This window comes from Geotrypetes seraphini, chromosome 3 (genome assembly GCF_902459505.1).
Source record: "Geotrypetes seraphini chromosome 3, aGeoSer1.1, whole genome shotgun sequence".
Classification (NCBI taxonomy): Eukaryota; Metazoa; Chordata; class Amphibia; order Gymnophiona; family Dermophiidae; genus Geotrypetes; species Geotrypetes seraphini.
The window spans coordinates 30,803,642-30,823,370 of NC_047086.1; the positions used below are offsets into that span (position 1 = coordinate 30,803,642).

Sequence of the window (19,729 nt, forward strand, 5' to 3'; positions counted from 1 at the left end):
CCCAAATTTAGGTGTTTTTGATAGATGAAGGCAGATTGAGTTGGAATGAAAAATGCAAGATGGCCGCCTCCGCGTTAAAGTGCCACAAACGGCCTGGGAGAGCAAAATTACAGTTCAAAAAAATTCATGGAAAGGGTTTTTAGAAATGGGGGACCTCAGCAAACCTCAAAAATGCAATTTATAACCACTCCTGTCTCCCATAAGCTACAATAGCTTGTACTCACAGTTACTGGGGCTGGGACTGCTTTATCTGGGACTCCAGCTGAAGTACCTTCTGTATATTATATTTTTTCTTGTATCTTACATAGCATAATCTTTTGTTAACCGCATTGAACTCATGGCTATGCGGTCTAGAAATCTGCTATTATGTTAAGTACAGAGAAGGCTTCTACTTCAGACAAGCATGTAAGTGAATCTAAAAGCTTGTATCTTCAGGTTGCCAGTCAAGCCAATAAATGTGACCGAGACCTCAAACCCCTTAGTTCCATGTGCATCTATAAGGGGAGGGAAATGCAGTTGCACCCAATAAAGTCCTCAGGACTGGCACAGGGTCACACAGCCTGCGCTCAAGCTCTGGATAACCAAGGGCGAGCTCCGCTACGAGGAGAATGGCATCCAAGCCTCCAATTTGTGAGTGCAGGCTGGCTAGATAGGTTCCCCTAAGGGTTGCCCTACTAGCTACAGACTCAATCCAGAGAATCTGTGTCTTCTCACAATCAGAGCTGGGGGAAAACCCGCGAACAACGAAACTGCGAATAGGGAGGGGGAAGTGAACTAGTATTGAGAAATTTTGTAGAAGGAATATAGTGCTCTAACTTTTCTCAGCATACGTAGGCTAAAGCACAGTTACTTATTGTAACAGGTGTTATCCAGGGACAGCAGGTAAATATTCTCTCATGTGGGTGACATCATCCACAGAGCCCCAAGCCCCAAGTCCCAAGCGCATTGCCACTTCAAGAACCCTAGAAATATAAACTGATCAGAATATAAACCTAGGTATCCTTTTTTACCTTCAAAAAGGGGGGAAAAGTTTGATTCGAATATAAGCCTGAGGTTAGAAATTTGGGTTATTATGGTAAGCCAATCTATAAAGACTGCTCACTTTCCCTCCATATCAGCTATCGCCTACGTCACTAAACATAATATAAATAACTGTTATGCATATATCCCAAAGCGAATATATTCACAAGGCCCCTACATAGGAAAACGCAACTACAAGCAACCACAAATTTAAATAAAAGTAGACAAAAATCAACTTAAACCTCAAGAAGCCATATGCAGTTCAACAGCAGAGAAAGAGAAACAGCAAGCTACACTTTGGAAAATAAAAAGAAAGCAATGTAAATGTAGGTTCTGGAATGTCAGTGCAATAGAATGGCTGGCTGATTGAAGAACTCCTCATACTCAGCAGTTATTTTTGAATATATTATTAGTTTATTTTTTAAAAAAATTTAAAGAAAGTGCTGAAATGGCTTCATTAAAACAAACAAAACTAGAAAATTATTTTTCTACCGGAGTTAAAGCAAAGAGATTGAAGCCTGAGTCGGTAATAGCTGCTCAAGTTCCCTTACCTAAAGAGAGTGCAGATCCTGTATCGGTGGATATTCTGGAGGAACTTCGGGTGATTAAATCAATGTTAAAAGATAACGCAGAAAATATGGCAGCTATGAGAGAGGAGATTTCTACTGTTACTAAGCAGCTGGAGATATCTAATCGAAGGGTGGATCAGTTAGAGTCCCGCATTGAGAAAATGGAAGTGGACCAGAGGCAGTGCAAAAAAGATCACGCTGAGCTTAAGGACCTGCAAAAACGTATGGAAGCTTATGAGAATTACTCTCGTAGATGTAATGTTAGGATCCTTGGGATGGCTGAAGGATCGGAAGGAAAAGACTGTGTCACCTTTTTAGAAAATTTGCTGCCAAATTTATTTTCAATTTCAACGAAGTTTCCGTTTGAAATAGAACGTGCACACAGAATTCCTGTGAGGCAGTTAAATGGGCAGCCTAGACCAAGACCTATAATATTAAAACTTCTCAGATTTCAGCATGCAATTGAAATTTTGCGGCTTGCCAAAGAAAAAAAGAAAATAGAATATAAAAATTCAGCTCTTATGTTTCTTCCTGATTTTGCCCCAAAAACAGCTGAAAAAAGAAAACAGTTTTTATTATTGAGACCGCAATTACAGCAATTAGGGGCAAGATATGGTCTCTTTTATCCTGCTTACATGAGGGTAACTCATGATAATCATACTATAAAATAAGATGATCCTGTTAAACTTCAACAATATATTGAAGGCTGTGAAAATCGTATGGAATAGGATACTATCCAAGATTTAAACAAAAACTGCTATGATTTGTTACTAACTTCTTCAATTTGTTTGAATCCAAACTAGTTTGTAGCAGAAATGTTTTAACTGCTATTACAACTTCATCATATAATACGAGACTTTTAATTTGCCTGAATTGTAATTTCATTGAAGCATTTTAACATTCAAAGGAAGAGTCCTGAAGAAAGACTTTTTACAAAGTTCTATTAATTTTTTGAGCATTTTTTCTGTTGTCTTTCCTGTGGTTTTAACAAGACTGACTTTCCTGGGGATATAACAAGTCTTTGAGGTCGACTGGTTCTGTGGTTTTGCAACTTCTTATGAAACCTAATATTGATTTGACAAGCTTGTCCTGGAAATTTTGTTCTGGTCATCAATTTTTTGAAATCTAATTCTATTTTTTCTGATGTTATGGATTAACAGATGATAGATGTTTATTTGATTTATTAATTATAATTTATATATCTTTTTTAATATTATGGCAGATACTTCCATAATAACATAAATAATATAGAGATATGAGTTTTATTTTTATTTTATTTTTTTTATCCTCTAGCTGTAACATTAGTGTTTAGTAAAGATGATTTGAATCTTTTATACGTTGAGAAATGGATTACTTTTATCTTTAGATATGATTTTCTTCTAGTGTGACAAGTATTTAGTATTTATATATATTTATTCTTATATGTTCTTTGTTTACTGATTTTAGGTTTTTATTTTATTATAAAATTTATAATGAGGGAATGAATGGATATGAATTTTAAAGGTTGGGAAGATTTGGAATTTTTATTATTTTAATGTTCATTTATATTCTGGATATCTAGTAATAATCATTTTATTTAATCATTTAGTCTTCATTTTTAATATTTATTAATTTTTCTAAATTTGTTACATGTTTTGGTTGAATAGGATGATAATTTTATATAATAATTTCTACTGTCTCTAATTTTAGATAATATAAATTATATAATTTAATATATTAATTTTAACATTTCATATTTCAATATTTATTATTTTAATATTTTATTGGGTATCTATTAATCATAAACATTAATTTATTTATTCATTTAGTTTTTTATATTTGGTATTTATTAATTTTTGTGATTTTTGTTTTGTTTGGATAAGTTGGAAATTTTATATAATAAGTTTTAATGTCTATAATGAAAAATATTAGTTATATAATATAATTTATTATTTTCAAGATTTCATTTTATGGTAATTTTAAGTAATGATTTTAATTTAATTCATTATTTTAAGATTTTATTATAGCATGAATTGATAGTTTGCTGGTTGGGGATTTCTTTCGATTTCCTGGTCTTTATGTGTGCTGTCATTCACTTATATTTGTTATGGGGGATGGGTGTGGAAGGGTATATAGGGATTTTAAGGGAGGGTAATTGGATGTGTAATTGGGATAATTTATATATAAGAATTAAAATCTTTTCAGGTCATTTTCTTTGGTTTCTTAAAATAAATATAAATATAAATGTATTTTAAAATGTATTCGTTGAATGTTAATGGACTCAATCACCCTATAAAGAAAAAGAAAGCCTTATCTTTTCTTAAAAGACAGGGGGCAGATATTTATTTCCTGCAAGAAACTCATTTATAATAATAATAATAATAATAATAATAATTTTATTTCTTGTATACCGCTATACCGTGAGGTTCAAAGCGGTTTACAGTATAGATACCATAAATATGCAATAAAAATTGAAATAAATGAAAAAAGGTACCTAGAAATTCCCTAACTCTGCATTAGAATCAAGTAAGCTGGAAGGGGGTTGGGTTAAACAGTGTTTTTTTGCCCCTGCTGTAGGCAAAAAAGCTGGTGTGGCTATCTTGATACATAAAAAATGTATGGCTACTTTTACTATGTTATCTATGGATCCTTTCGGAAGATGGATCCAAGTAAAAATGAGCTCAGGGAAAGATACCTTGATACTGTTCAATATCTATGCACCTAATTTGAATCAATGTGAGTTTTTTAAAAACCTTCAACAAATAATTTTACCATCATCTTCCTCCAATTTAATTTTGGCAGGGGACTTTAATGCAGTAATGGACCCTATTTTAGATAAAAAGCCTAGTAAAATTTTAAAATCTTTAGGATTAGATAATTTGATAAATTCTTGTGGTTTAAAAGATATTTGGAGGATTTTTCATTTCAATGATCAGGAATTTTCATTTTATTCCCATGTTCACAAATCATTTTCTAGAATTGATTATTTTTTCGTTTCAGATAATTTAGTACAGAAGGTTAAGAAGGCGAATATAGATTCAATTATACTTTCAGATCATGGGGGTATTTGAATTGATTTTGAGATAGATGAACAAGAAAATAATAGACCTGTTTGGAGGTTTAATAATACATTGCTAGCAGATTCCAATTTTATAGAAAAATTTAAGTTAAAAATAAGTGAATTTTTTCAATTTAATGAATCAGAAGAAATGTCTCAGGAAATTTTATGGGATGCCTTTAAAGCTACCTTGAGAGGACACATAATTTCGTACTCAGCATATGTTAGAAAACAACTAAATAAAGATTTTTTAATTTTAGAACAAAATATTAGAGAATTGGAAATTAAATTAAAGGAAAAATGGGAACAAAGTATTTATCAGAATTTGCTAAAAGTAAAATTTAGATACAATGAGATATCATCACAATTGGCTAGAAAAGAGTTTGAGTCCTATAAGGCATTGTATTATGGAACCTCAAATAAGGCGGGAAGATTACTAGCTAACTATTTAAAAGCAAAAAAAAGGAAAGCTAATATAATGGCTATTTCAGATGATAATGGAATAATTCATTCTCAAATTAAAAATATTTTACAACAATTTTTGAAATTTTATGAAAGCTTGTATTCTTCTGAGCATTATTTTAATAAAGAGAAAGATGGTTTTGAATTTTTAAAGTTGATTAATGGGCCTAAAGTTCCTGATCATATGAAAGAAAATCTCGAAGCACCTATAACACAAAAAGAAATTCAGAGGGCTTTAAAGTCCCTTAGAGTTGGATCCGCTCCAGGAAGTGATGGATATACGGTAGAATTTTTTAACTCTTTTCAAACTATTTTGTTACCCCATCTTTTCAAATTATATTAGTTTCAACTAAATAAAGGTTGTATTTCAGGTATTATGGCAGAAGCTTTAACAATAGTTTTGCCTAAGCCAAACAGAGATCCCATGTTGGTTTCAAACTATAGGCCTATTTCTTTGATTAATGTTGATGGGAAATTGTTAGCTAAAATATTGGCTTTGCGTTTGAATAAGGCTCTCCCTTATATTATTGGTATGCATCAAACAGGTTTTGTTGCTCAAAGACATTCTTCAAATAACACCAGATTAGCTTTTCATATTTTACATTTAACTAAGGATATGAAAGATCCAGCTTTCTCTGTTTCTTTAGATGCAGAGAAAGCATTTGATCGGGTAGAATGGACTTTTATGTATCAAGCAATGGATTGGTTTGGTATTGGTTCTCGATTTATACAAATGATTCAATCCCTGTATAGCTCCCCATCTGCTAGATTATATATAAATAATACTTTTTCAGAAAGGTTCTTTTTAGAAAGGGGAGTTAGACAGGGTTGTCCATTATCTCCTTTGTTATTTGATATTGTTTTGGAACCTCTACTTTTAGCTATTCAACAATCAAGGGAGATAGAAGGTATTCCTTATGCAGGTCAGGAATATAAAATTTCTGCTTATGCAGATGATATTTTGATTCATTTGAGAAATCCGGAGTCAACCATTCCACATTTATTGGATTTGATTGATAAATTTGGAAAATTTTCAGGTTATAAAATAAATTGGAATAAATCAGAAATTCTTCCACTAAATGTACATTGTATAAAAGGCTTATTTGATTCGTTTCAGTTTAGTTGGAAGAAAGATGGAATAAAATATTTAGGAATTTGGATAAAAAGTACATTGGAAGAAACAATGAAGGTAAATGAAAAATCCTTATTACTAAAAGTTACAGAATTGTGTGAGCAATGGAATCCTTTGCATATTTCTTGGTGGGGGAGAGTGCAAACAGTAAAGATGATGATTTTGCCTATAGTTTGTTACCAAATGAGTATGTTACCAGTTTATTTTCAAGAGTCCTTTTACAAAAAATTAAATAATATTTTGACAAAATTTGTTTGGCTTGGGAAAAAACCAAGAATTGCTTTAGTATCGTTGCAAAAATCAATTGTGGAGGGTGGGATAAATTTTCCAAACTTTTATAGGTACCATCAAGCCTATATATTGCGTCAAGGTATGTATTGGATCCTCCCTGAGCTTATTGATCATCAACCAGATTGGTTATATTTGGAATGGAATTTGGTGTCCCCTATGAGACTTCCACATTTATTAAGTATCAGATTTCATAAATATGCTAAGGACAATATAATTTTATTGGATACTTGGAAAACTATTAAATTTATTGATAAATTAACAGAGGTACCAATAATGAAATCTACTTTACAGTCCTTATGGTTAAACTCCAAGATTCAAATAGGCGGTGCTGGAATCGCTTGGAAGAATTGGATGCAGGCAAATATTAGGACATTAGATGATCTTATTTCTAATGGTAATCTGCTTGAGTTTTCACAACTGCAGCATTCATTTGGTATTTCAAACACTCAACAATATAGGTGCTTGCAGTTGAAGCAGCCTATTCAGATGGGGTTCCCTGAATGGAAAAATTTGAAAACTTATTTTAGCTTGCAAATCCTTTGCTACCAAACAGATTTAATAGGACATCAGGCTGCCCAGTGGTATAAATTGATTTCTGGATTTTTAAATAAAAAACCAAAAAATAGTCTTAGAGATATTTGGAGTATCGAGTTAAAACAGCATATTTCTGTTTCTCGTTGGCCACGAATCTGGACTTGGAGATTAAGATGTACAATGTCAGCATCTATGAGACAAAAATGGTTGTTTTTATTACATAGAATTTTTTGGACTCCAGTTCGGTTGAATAAAGTAGATAGTTCTAAATCTAATAGATGTTGGCATTGTCATATTTATATTGGGACTTTGGACCATCTTTTATTTTTTTGTCCATTGATACTTGGCTTTTGGAAGTCGATTTGGGGGCAAATTAATAATATTCTTCAATCCTCTATTCCTTTGACATATGAAGCAATAATTTTTGGAACGATTCTGCATGATAAACCCACTTTGGATAGAAATAATAGTCGCCTTTTCATGATCTTATCAGGAATAGGGGTTCAAATGATCACATCTAATTGGAAAAATCATGATAGGATTAATTTTAGTTTTTGGTGGGCAACTGTATGTGCAACATATAAATATGAAAAGATTATGGCAGAGCGTTTAGGGTTTGTTAAATCCTTTAAGGGGATTTGGGGTCCATTAACTAATTTTGTCACATTATAATTAAAGTGATTCCTTTTTCTTTATGTTAGATTCCTTTGCACATCCAGGGTGGGTGGGGGGGTGTATTATTTATTTAGAGGTATAAATTTCATAATATTCTATAATATTGATGAGTATAATATATCATTACTGTTATAGGTTAAGAAGGGATTTAAAATTTTTATTGTAATATTTCTGATGTTAATAGTGTATTTTCATATAGTTTTTTTTTCCCGATTTTTCAAATGTATATTGTCAAGTTCAAAATATCAATAAAGAAATTAAAAAAAACCCAAAAAAAAACCCTGCATTTTCTGTTCATGAAATTAAAAATAAAATTATTTTTGTCTACCTTTGTTGTCTGGCTATTTTATTCATGTTTATCCCAGTTTCTGCTTTCTTTTGTCTTTTTCTTAATTTTCTTTCAGGGTCTTTAGTCTATCTGCCTTTTCTCTCCTATATCCATCTCCCTTCAGTTTTCCTCCATTTATTTTTCTTCATCTCTGCTTCTATTTACAAATTTCCATCTCCCTCATTCTCCAGGTTTTTTTTTTTTTTGCTATTTCTTCCCTCTCTCCCCCTTTCAGCATCTTCTCTCTCCCCCTTTATTTTCACTCTTCTAAACAGTATCTACTGTCTTGCCCCCTCCATCCAGCATATCCTCTCCCCTCTTTCCTCCAACACCTCATCTCTCTCCCTCCAACCAAGATCTCTCCTCATCACTCTTTCACTTTGCCACTTTCAACACTACCTACCTGGGGCTCTGGCAGTGGGGAATGGAGTTGCAGGTTCGGGGCAAGCCTGAACTGAGAGGCAGGCAGCTGATTCCTCCAGGTAGCAGCTGTCCATGCTGTTTGCCAACCGTCAGGAGGAGGGGGAAGTGAGGAGTCAACGGCGCATCTGGATTGCAATGAACCCTGCCTTTGGTTCCAGTCCTGCTAAACCGGCTGGCAATGATGAAGCCAGGCGCTGTGGGGGACTTCCCTCTTGCCAAGTCACCATAGGCTCTGCCGGTCTCAATCCTGCCCCTCAAAATCAGGAAGTAGCCAGAGGGGGCGGGATCGAGACTGGCAGAGCCTATAGTGACTTGGTAAGAGGGAAGGCCCCCGCAGTGTCTGGCTTCTTCATTGCCAGCCAGTTTAGTGGGACCAGGACCAAAGGTAGGGCTCCTTGCAATCCAGATGCACCGCTGACTCCTCACTCCCCCCTCCTCCCAGTGGCTGGCAAACAGAATGGACAACCACTGCAGCTGCTGGTGGGAGGAATCAACTACCTGCCTTGCATTTTGGGCCTGCTCCGGACCCGTGACTCCGTTCCCCACAGCCAGACCCCTGGTAGGTTTAAATTTTGATAGTTTTTTTTAAAGTTAGAGAAGTACTCAAGCATAGACATTAATATAAACTGAGACCCCCATTTTTGGGTCCAAAAATCTCGGTTTATATTTGAGTACATATGGTAATCTGGCCCATGTCAGGAGGCAAAGAGCCTAACTTCTACAACTACAGTAATCCAGCTGATAACTGACAACGATATGGACAGGGATGAGCAAGGAAAATATCTTGTGTACAATAGAGTGAGAAAGTTTCTGTAACAATGAACAAACTTCTTCGGCAGTTATGGGGAGAAAATTATTCCAACACTGATCTACAGTAACATTATTTTTAATAGAATAATTAACATCTGAAGAACTATAACATATCAGATTTCTCCTTTTCCAATTCAGCATGAATTTGAACTATTTTGTTAAAATATAGACTGCAAGTTATTGAGCTGTAGGCTGTAAAAAATTGGCAAGTACTGTCAGGGGAAAGAGAAGAAACCAACTTTTGCCAATCGAAACAACTTTTACCAGATCCAACCATCTTAGCATAAGACCTTCTAACTTCAGCAGTTTTCAGTTTATGGAGTTTTTAAAATTTTAACTTCTAGGATGATTTGTCACCTAGATCTTTATTTTTACGCCAACATCTCAAGATGTCAGACTCTTTCATAGAAGTTCATTTAATAGTGCTTTCTTAAACAACTAAGGGACTACTTTGTCCAGAGCTATCGAAGCTGAATGGACTGTAAAGCATTGAAATCTAAATATATCAGGGATCACCCTATCCACCACCTTTGACCAAAAGACCTTTGACCCTTATTGATCTTGCCGTTAGATGAAACAGATTTAAATTGTTGTTTGCATTTTGGCCCAGTCAAATATGAAATACACAGAATCCAGCTGGAAATGATCCGACCTCGAGACTACTGACCAAATAGCAGAATTAGCTAAACGAGAAGGATATACCACTAAAATAAAGGGGCGTGACCCTTTTACTGAGCGAGTTCTCCCCCCCTAAGAAAACCAAATTGCAACAGTTCAAAAATAATTAAAAATTTTTAAATATTAAAATCAGAATTTTCTAAATATAGCTTAGATCACCCAAAATAATCTGTTGAACTGACTCAATATCTGAGAAATTGCTTCCATCAGAAAAGAAACTACATTAGACCAAGGTCCCAGAGGTCGATAGATGACTACCATGCCTATTAGATATTAAATCATCTTGAAGTTTACAGAGCATGAATTCTAAATCAGGAAGCATGCGAGAATTAAAGACAAATTAAAGAAATTCTTATACTTAATTGCTAAACCTCAACCCAGGAGACTGAAGAAGATTATAACCTAGGAGATTATAGCGGAGGGATTAAAGGGCTATCTTGTTCAGATAATCGTGTCTCAGTAAAAAATGAAGCCTATATCCAATGAAACAAAAAGATCATGTAGTAATATCAAATTGTTGCTCACTGACTTAACATTTGCATATGCAAAAGGGACTCATAAGAACATAAGATTTGCCACTGCCGGGTCAGACCAGTGGTCCATCGTGCCCAGCAGTCTGCTCACGCGGCGGCCCTTAGGTCAAAGACCAGTGCCCTATTTGAGTCTAGCCTTACTTGCGTATGTTCCAGTAGGAACTTATCCAACCTTTTCTTGAATTCATGAAGGGTGCTTACCCTTATAACAGCCTCCGGAAGAGCGTTCCAGATTTCTACCACACTCAGGGTGAAGAAGAACTTCCTTACGTTTGTACGGAATCTTTTTCCTTCTAACTTTAGCGACTGCCCTCTCTTTCTCTTCACCTTGGAGAGGGTGAACAATCTCTCTTTCTTTACTAAGTCAATTCCCTTCAATATCTTGAATGTTTGGATCATGTCCTCTCTCAGTCTCCTCTTTTCAATTTGGATTCTGCTCAGATCATAGTGCTGAGGTCCTACTATTGACGTTAACTATCAAAATCAAGCAATACTTGAGTGTCAGCCGCCAGATTCTCCCTCAATTAGATATATCCGTTGCCTTCGACCACCAACTACTACTAGACAAATTCAACAAAATAGCCATCATAGGAACCGTCCTGAACTGGTTCAAAGACTCCCTAAAAAACAGACAATATCTTGTCTACAAAGATGAAGTGTTTTCATAAAACTGGTAAGCGTTTTGTGGCGTACTGCAAGGATCACCGTTATTACCGATCCTCCATAATCTTTTCATGATCTCACTAGGCCATATCAAATTCAACAACAACAAATTAATATTTTCATATGCAGATGACATTCTTCTACTCATCCCAATTAATCATGACTCTAACGACACAATGCTGATAATATCAAATGAAATAGACAAAATACAGACCTGTGCTGAATCCAACAAACTACCGTATTTTTCGCTCCATAAGATGCACTTCTTTTCCACCCAAAAGTGGGTGGAAATCTTGGTGCGTCTTATGGAGCGAAGATACAATTTTTAACCCCCCCCCCCCATTGTTTTAAAATACCCCCCTCACCGCCCCCTCCTTTTAAAACACGCCGCTGCCGCACATTTTAAAACTCCCTCCCGCCTACTGCTGCCGTACCTGGTGGTCCAGTATGTATCCCTCCCTCGCTAGCGGCGCACAGGTCAGGAGTGTGGAAGTCAGAAGCAAGCTTTCCACGCTCCCCATTGGGCCCGCGCCACAATCTGAATGGTCGTCATCAGTTCTCGTGAGAACTGACGGCATCTATTCAGATAGCGACACAGGGTCAGGTGGGAGCACGGAAAGCTTGCTCCTGACTTCCGCGCTCCTGACCTGTACGCCGCTAGCGAGGGAGGGATACACACTGGACTACCAGGTACTATGGCGGCGGGTGGGAGGATGTTTTAAAAGGTGCAGCAGCGGCGTGTTTTAAAAGAGGCCAGCGGGGTGTTTTAAAAGTACTGGGGGGAGGGAAGATTCCTACAGGGCTGGGTGGGTGCCCATATTTTGGGCGGTGGTGTGCCTACTGGGTCGCAAGGTGGCTCCCCCCTTCTCGGATCCCTCTATCTTTCTTTGTTCTCTTTCTTCTTTTCTCCTTTTTTTTTGTAGGTACTAGGAGACTTGTGGTTAGGGCATTTCATTTCTTTCTTCTGGGGCCTATAAGAGTCAAAGGCCCTGGAACGCTGGATTGGATCTTCTGAGGGCAATGCCTGAGTTGCTGCAAGGGGGATAGGGGGAGGGAGCTGACAGATTTGGGGGGGGGAAGGTTTCTCTGCATTAATGATGATATCTCTATTTACCGGTTGTTTCAGTTTCTGGCAGTTATATGCTTTATTGTTTATCATGCTGTTTGGTTTTCTTTTTCTTTATCATCAACTAGCTGATGCCCCGGCGTTGCACGGGTATTTAATTATAGCAATAACACTGTAAATGGATTCAAATAAAGATACTTTATAGTGGTGAATGAAATTATTTTTTTACAGCTTTATAAAAAGTACAATATTCAAATTATAATGTGAAATATTTGACAAAATGAATACAATACAACTAACACAAAACTTGATTATAAACAACATTTTTAGTTTCACCTCCAGGAGCAAGAACATATAAATTATTGGGTGAAGAGACCCCCAGAACATATCACCCCAGGTAGTGGGAATTACTGTGAGAATGGCAGCTTTTTACATTTTTTCCATTGACATGAATGGGTGAAATCTGATTTTCTGTTTGAAGCTCCGCCCACGTGTGCAGGTGGGCCGCGAGATCCCCAGAACATATCACCCCAGGTAGTGAGGGATCTGCATACCAAGTTTCATTCAAATCGGTCAAGCCGTTTTTGAATTACTGTGAGAATGGCAGCTTTTTACATTTTTTCCATTGACATGAATGGGTGAAATCTGATTTTATGTTTGTAGCTCCGCCCACGTGTGCAGGTGGGCCGCGAGACCCCCAGAACATATCATCCCAGGTAGTGAGGAATCTGCATACCAAGTTTCGTTCAAATCGGTCAAGCCGTTTTTGCGTGATCGCGGCACATACACACACACACACACATACATACCTCCAATTTTATATATATAGAAGATAAAAAATTGTTTACCATAAAAGTAATTGGGGGGATGATTTAAAAGTACTGGAGGGGTACAGGGGATGATTTAAAAAGGTACTGTGGGGTTACGGGGGGATGATTAAAGAAGGTACTGGGGGGTGTGAAATATTGTAAGTTGGCTGGGACGGATCCCTCCTGTCCCGGCCTACCACTAGACTACCAGAGGGGGGACAGGGTACAAAGTCTGACAGAGAGGGGACAGGGTGCAGAGCTTGGCAAGGAGTGTAGGGTTGGGTGCAGAGCCTGGCAGGGAGAATTTGGTTCAGAATGTTTTTTTTCTTGTTTTCCTCCTTTAAATCTAGGGTGCGTCTTATGGTCAGGTGCGTCTTATGGAGCGGAAAATGCGGACAAAACCAAAGTTCTATGGTTATATAACGCTGTACACACGGTTCCTCCTGCTTTAACTTTAACCTCAGGATCCACACTGGATATCAGCAAGACATCCAAGGTTCTTGGAATCATACTCAACTCTACCCTATCGTACGAATCTTAAGTATCCAACCTAAGGAAGAAAACCTACAATATGAGAAGACTAAGACTTATCAGACCCTTTTATCAAGAGCGTCACTTTGCCGTACTAACACAAATGCTTATAGTGTCCCAGCTGGATTATATGCAGGTCTAAACACTACAGATGATTCAAAACACGGGGTCAGACTACTGCAATACTCAAACAAAAAAAAACCCGACTCCATCTCACCTTACTATAAGAACTTATATTGGCTACCTGCCGTCATTTACTATGTTACTATGACATCTACAAAAGTGTAACAGGAATGAAAAGGGGCTGCCTAGATGGATCCTTCTCTGCTGTCACCGTCTGTCATTTGTTCACACAAAAACATGTAAATGCCAGTAAATGCATATAAATACGCTTAGAAGCCAGCATAGTGTCTCTCCACTGAAGCCTAGTGAAATACGCACACCTGTCTAATCTCTGTAGAGCAGGGGTCTCAAAGTCCCTTCTTGAGGGCCGCAATCCAGTCGGGTTTTCAGGATTTCCCCAATGAATATGCATGAGATCTATGCTTTCAATGCATATTCATTGGGGAAATCCTGAAACCCTGACTGGATTCCAGCCCTCGAGGAGGGTCTTTGAGATCCCTGCTGTAGAGCTTGGGATAGAAGGTGGCACTTGCAGCTCAGTTTCTTAGGGTCAACCTGTGGAGATGGGTCATCATCCCATGTGGGCCAGGGGAGCAGCACAGCAGTACCGGTATGATTGGAGATAGCTAATGTAGGAGCACACATATGCCTTTTTCCTCTACAAATGCAGTATTATCTACCAGTGGAGGCAGTCCCCGAGTTACAGATGCTCAACAAAGTACGACTCGTACTTAAGGACGCAGTTGTGGCTTCATTTGATTTCACTGAGCAGTATTTTCAGTGGCACAGACTCTTACCCTTCTCTTGCAGTATATTCAGGAATGATGCATGGCCACATTAAGAAGTGTGTGGTTGTACATGCTGAACCTTAGAAGGAACACTGGCAGGGATAGTTGGTCCTTTTGTCAGCTGGGCGCAGAGGTAAGCAGCAATAATCTTAAAATCTACAAGTTTCCAGTTATATACAGATCTGACTTAAGAACAGCTTTAAAAAAATGTAACTCGTTCTTAACTTGGGGACTGCCTGTAATTTATAACAGAGATGCCAAGTTACCCAGACCCAGATTTTTTGACCTTACATCCCACATAAGTGTGGGATTTGTAGTGCCAGCTCCTACCCATCGAAATCTGTGCTGCAGTGCAAATCCCCTTAATGAACCCGAATTGGGGCAGTCAGAAATCCAGGACTATCTCCAGCCTGGAACTGGGTTAACTTGTCCTCTCTGTTAAAAGAACAAATGTTTGAACTTCCAGTACTGAGATGGATTTCCAGGGATCTCAAAGTCCCTCCTTGAAGGCCGCAATCCAGTCGGGTTTTCAGGATTTCCCCAATGAATATGCATTGAAAGCAGTGCATGCACATAGATCTCATGCATATTCATTGGGGAAATCCTGAAAACCCGACTGGATTGCGGCCCTCAAGGAGGGACTTTGAGACCCCTGGATTATACCTATCCTAGGCACTGAGCTAGAGAATTGAGCACAAAAATATTCATGTTAACAGTAGGAAAAAAAAAAAAAAAAAAAAAGAAGGCTGAGAAAACAACCTCAACTGCCAAGCTAGGCTGCAAGCTCTTTGGAGCAGGGACTTGACACACCTGGGGGAAAAAAAAAATAGGAGCAGCCTAAATAATGCAAGACTTTACTCCTAGGGATAGTGGGCTCAATTGCCACCGCAGCACTTAACCCTCCTTTGCCCCAGGTGCAACAACAGAACCCGAATCCACTAGAGACAGAGAGAGAGCAGCGACATACGATGTGTACAGCGCTGCGTACGAACAGCAGCGCCACAGACAACAAAAAAGCAACCCGGAAAAGTGCACCGTGGCAGTCCCGAACTAAACCCCCGCCGGGCCCGCCATGCCCCAGCCCCGAAGGGTCATCCTCCGGCCTCCTGCTCGGCTCCGCTCACCTCCTCCACCTCGATCTCGCTGTAGTCGATCTCCTCGAAGTTGAGCACGGGCGGCGTCTCGATCATGTCCGCGGCCGGGGCGGACATCCTCCTCGGGCCTGGCGCTCTCCGCCGCCGCCTGGGCCGCGCGGGCGCTAAGGCCGCCGGAGCGCCGCCATGGCCGGGCCTCGGCTGCCGCCTGTCGCTGACGCTCCGCTAGCTCCCCGCCCCCGTCTCCTCCCCCCCCTCCTTCTTCCCGGCAGAGGGAGCCGGCCTTGGCTGGGGAGGGGGCGGTGGACGTGCACTTTCCCCGCAGGGATCAAACGCAATGTTGCCTTCCAAAGCTCGTCCTAAAAGGCTTCGTTAGTCTCACCTTATTCCCTGCCTTTACATTACTTTGAGACTAACGTGGCCACCACACCTTTGAATTTGGCATTATAGAAAGTGATGGGGACAGGCCGAGTTTTATCCCCTCCCTCCCTCAACGTGCCTGTGGTTCTAATTTTGGCTCATTCATTTTCTTGGCTGCTGCCCTAGCGTTTTGCATGAGCCTGCAATAAATTACCCGAGTTTGTCCATCAGTCCCCTCCCCTAGTTTAAAAGCAGACTGAAACCCCACCTTTTTGATATAGCCTTCAATTCTTAACCCTACTCCTCTGTCCTCTGGCTGATTAACTGTATCCATGACATACTGTTTCTCTGTCTTGGCTGTTTAGATTGTAAGCTCTTTCCAGAAGGGACTGTGTTTTTCTTCTTTGTGACTGTGCAGCGCTGCCTGCATCTGGTAGCGCTATAGAAATAATTCATAGTAGTGTGAAAAGTTTCAGTCTTTGGCAGCAGAGCGGAGATTGTGATGTCATAAGGCCTCATTCCACCAATAAGAGCTAACCTCATCAGTGATGTCACAGTGGCTTGATTGTCCTGTACTCCCCTCTCCCCTCCAACCCAGCCAGCTGATTAAGTTCCTTTTAGCTGTATCCATGACATCCTGTTTGTCTGTCTTGGCTGTTTAGATTGTAAGCTCTTTCCAGCAGGGACTGATTTTTGCTTCTTTGTGACTCTGTGCAGTGCTGCGTGCGTCTGGTAGCGCTATAGAAATAATTAATAGTAGTAGTAGTGTGAAGAGTTTCAGTCTTTGGGAGCAGAGCGGAGATTGTGATGTCATAAGGCCTCATTCCACCAATAAGAGCCAACCTCATCATTGATGTCACAGTGGCTTGATTGTCCTGTTCTCTCTGCTCCCCTCCAACCCAGCCAGCTGATTAAGTTCCCTTTAGCTGTATCCATGACATCCTGTTTGTCTGTCTTGGCTGTTTAGATTGTAACTTGTAAGCTCTTTCAACCAGGGACTACCTTCTTTGTGACTGTATAGCCACAACACAATCTTACGGTGTCCCCCAGGGTTCTATCCTATCCCCACTATTATTTAACATTTTTCTATCACCTCTCCTTACATTAGCTCAATCCATCGGATTTACTATCTTTGCATATGCCGACGACATACAACTTCTTCACCCAATCAACACCTCAAATATTTCTGACATAAAAGACATCAACAACAAATTAAACATCATATATGACTGGTTGTTCACAAATAAACTCTCCCTTAACCTAGAAAAATCCCGAGGTATGTTATTCTCTATTAAAAACACAGAATCCCTATTAGACAACATATCAATCAAATCGACACCTATTCATATGGATACCAAAATAAAACTTTTAGGCGTCACTATTGACAGGGAACTCTCTTTTCATGACCATATAAGTTCAATCGTTAAAACCTGCTTTTTTAAATTACGTATTATTCGATCTCTAACCTCTGTACTAGAAACCAGTTCAATCATTATTCTGGTTCATTCATTAGTAATTTCCCATTTAGATTACTGCAATTCACTTCTTAATGGTCTCCCTCAAAAAGAAATCAGACGCCTACAACTAATACAAAATACTGCAATAAAACTTATATATAAAATAGGTAAATATGACCATGTCACTCCTCTTTTAAAAAAAGAACATTGGCTCCCTGTCACTCATCGCATCACCTATAAAATCATCTTACTTTCCTTTAAAATAAAACTTTATCATCTGCCCTTGTTCCTAGATAAACTTCTTATTCCTCAAAGTTCTCCGCGCACACTAAGATCAACCGACCAAAAACTTATTTTCATCCCCTCCTTAAAAGATTTCTACTATACACGGAAAGTAAACTTCGCAGTAACTGCACCTACTCTTTGGAACTCCCTACCACAGCATCTCCGTGATGAACTTCGACTTGACAAATTTAAGACTGGTCTTAAAACTCTCCTATTCGGTGATGCATTTAATAATCATTAGAACTATTATTCTTTTTCTTCCTTTTCACAACAATCTCCCTGACAAAGCAATCCCTCCCTTTATGTACTACCCAACCCCTACTATCTCCTTTCTTCTTCTTTAATATGTAACTTTACCCATCCCATTATTCTACCCTCACATTCTAGTACGTCTGGTAATTGTTTGTTCGTTTGTTTGTTTGCTTTATTATATGTTCACACATCTTTTATTTTTCTCAGTTTTCCCTATCTTTTTAATTCGATTGTTAACCAGCTAGATATTAATTTGATGGTTGGTATATCAAAATCAATAAAACTTGAAACTTGAAACTTGTAGCATTATAGAAATAATTAATAATAGTAGTAGTAGTGTGAAGAGTTTCAGTCTTTGGAAAGTAGAGCTGAGATGTGATGTCATAATGCCTCATACCACCAATAAGAGTCAACCTCATCACTGATGTCACAGTGGCTTGATTGTCCTGTACTTCCCTCTGCCCTCCAACCCAGCCAGCTAATTAACGGTTCCCCTTACCTGTATCCATGACATCCTGTTTGTCTGTCTTGGCTGTTTAGATTGTAAGCTCTTTCGAGCAGGGACTGTCTTCTTCTTAGTGACTTTACAGCGCTGTGTGCGTTTGGTAGCGCAGTAGAAATAATTAATAGTAGTAGTAGCCAGCTCTGGTTTTCATATGTGAGGAAGGGACGCGGTATTTCAAGGCCATGACCCTATCGGTTATTCTTGCTATACACAGCAGCATGGACGGCCAGGGACCTGGAGTGGGTTCAGAAACACTGCTTGATTTGTTTGGCCTGGCCAAACAAAAAAGATGTTCCTGTGTCCCAGGGGGGAGGGTCACAGGTACTTGATAAGTTTGGGGGTGCAGAAAGGGTCAGTCCAACCATCAGATGGGACTAGGCAGTTGCTTAGGGTGTGGCAACACAAAGCAGTTGCAGTCAAAGCACAGCAATGCGTCCTGATAGCAAAGAGCCATCAATGCACACTTTTTTTTTTTTTTTTTGCAGGAACAGGTGATTTTCTAACAGCCCATTTACTTAAAAACATGCTGTCTTTGGGGGAAAGGGGATAGATTAAGGGCCTGAAAGTTATATGGGGGTGGGTCATGAGGCTGAAAGTTCACCTAGGACACCCAGTAATAATAATAATAATAATAACTTTATTCTTGTATACCGCCATACCCAGTGAGTTCTAGGCGGTTCACATTAGTTAAACATGGATTACATGCAGTTAAGAGTTGGTTGAACAGATTTACATTAATTAAATATAGTTACATGCAGTTCAGTAATAGTTGAACAGAGTTGCGTGGAGTTAGGTGTTGAAATGAGCAGGGATGCAGGCAGGGGAGAAGATAAGATTGGGGAGAAGGAAAAGGTGGGTCGGGGGGAGGAGGAGGGGCGAGATAGAAGGGGGGGAGGGGGGATCTATGAGGAGGGGGGCCATTAAGTGTCGTGGCTTTGGAAGAGGTGTGTTTTGAGTAGTTTTCTAAAGCTGAGGTAGGTTGGAGCCTCGAGGATTAATTGGGCTATCCATGGGTTTAGCTTGGCAGCCTGGAAGGCGAGGGTTTTGTCGAAGAATTTATTGGAGTGACAGAGTTTTAGGAGTGGAATTTATTGGAGTGACAGTACTCCAGCCTGAGTAGGAGTGGAGATCTCATTTGGGGGGGTCTTTTGCTAAAGATTAATGTGTGTTATCAGCTACTGGACCCATTTTATTCCTATGGGCTCTGTTGCAGATAACATGGGCTAATCTTTAGTAAAAGACCCCCCAAGATACCCACTTCCAGGAGGGAGATTTCATCCCAGCCTTAGAATCCTGACAACTCT

General features: G+C 38.9%; 1 protein-coding gene across 3 annotated transcripts in view; it reads right to left on the reverse strand.

The window, feature by feature from the left end:
• Positions 1-15,942, reverse strand: part of MAP3K7 (mitogen-activated protein kinase kinase kinase 7) — a 207,799-nt gene extending 191,857 nt beyond the window's left edge. For all 3 annotated transcript variants that reach the window (XM_033937843.1, XM_033937842.1, XM_033937841.1), the window contains exon 1: positions 15,597-15,942. In XM_033937843.1, the coding sequence (XP_033793734.1) occupies positions 15,597-15,683 (87 nt within the window). In that variant the 5' untranslated portion in view covers positions 15,684-15,942. The remainder of the gene's footprint in view (positions 1-15,596) is intronic.
• Positions 15,943-19,729: the final 3,787 nt, after the last annotated feature.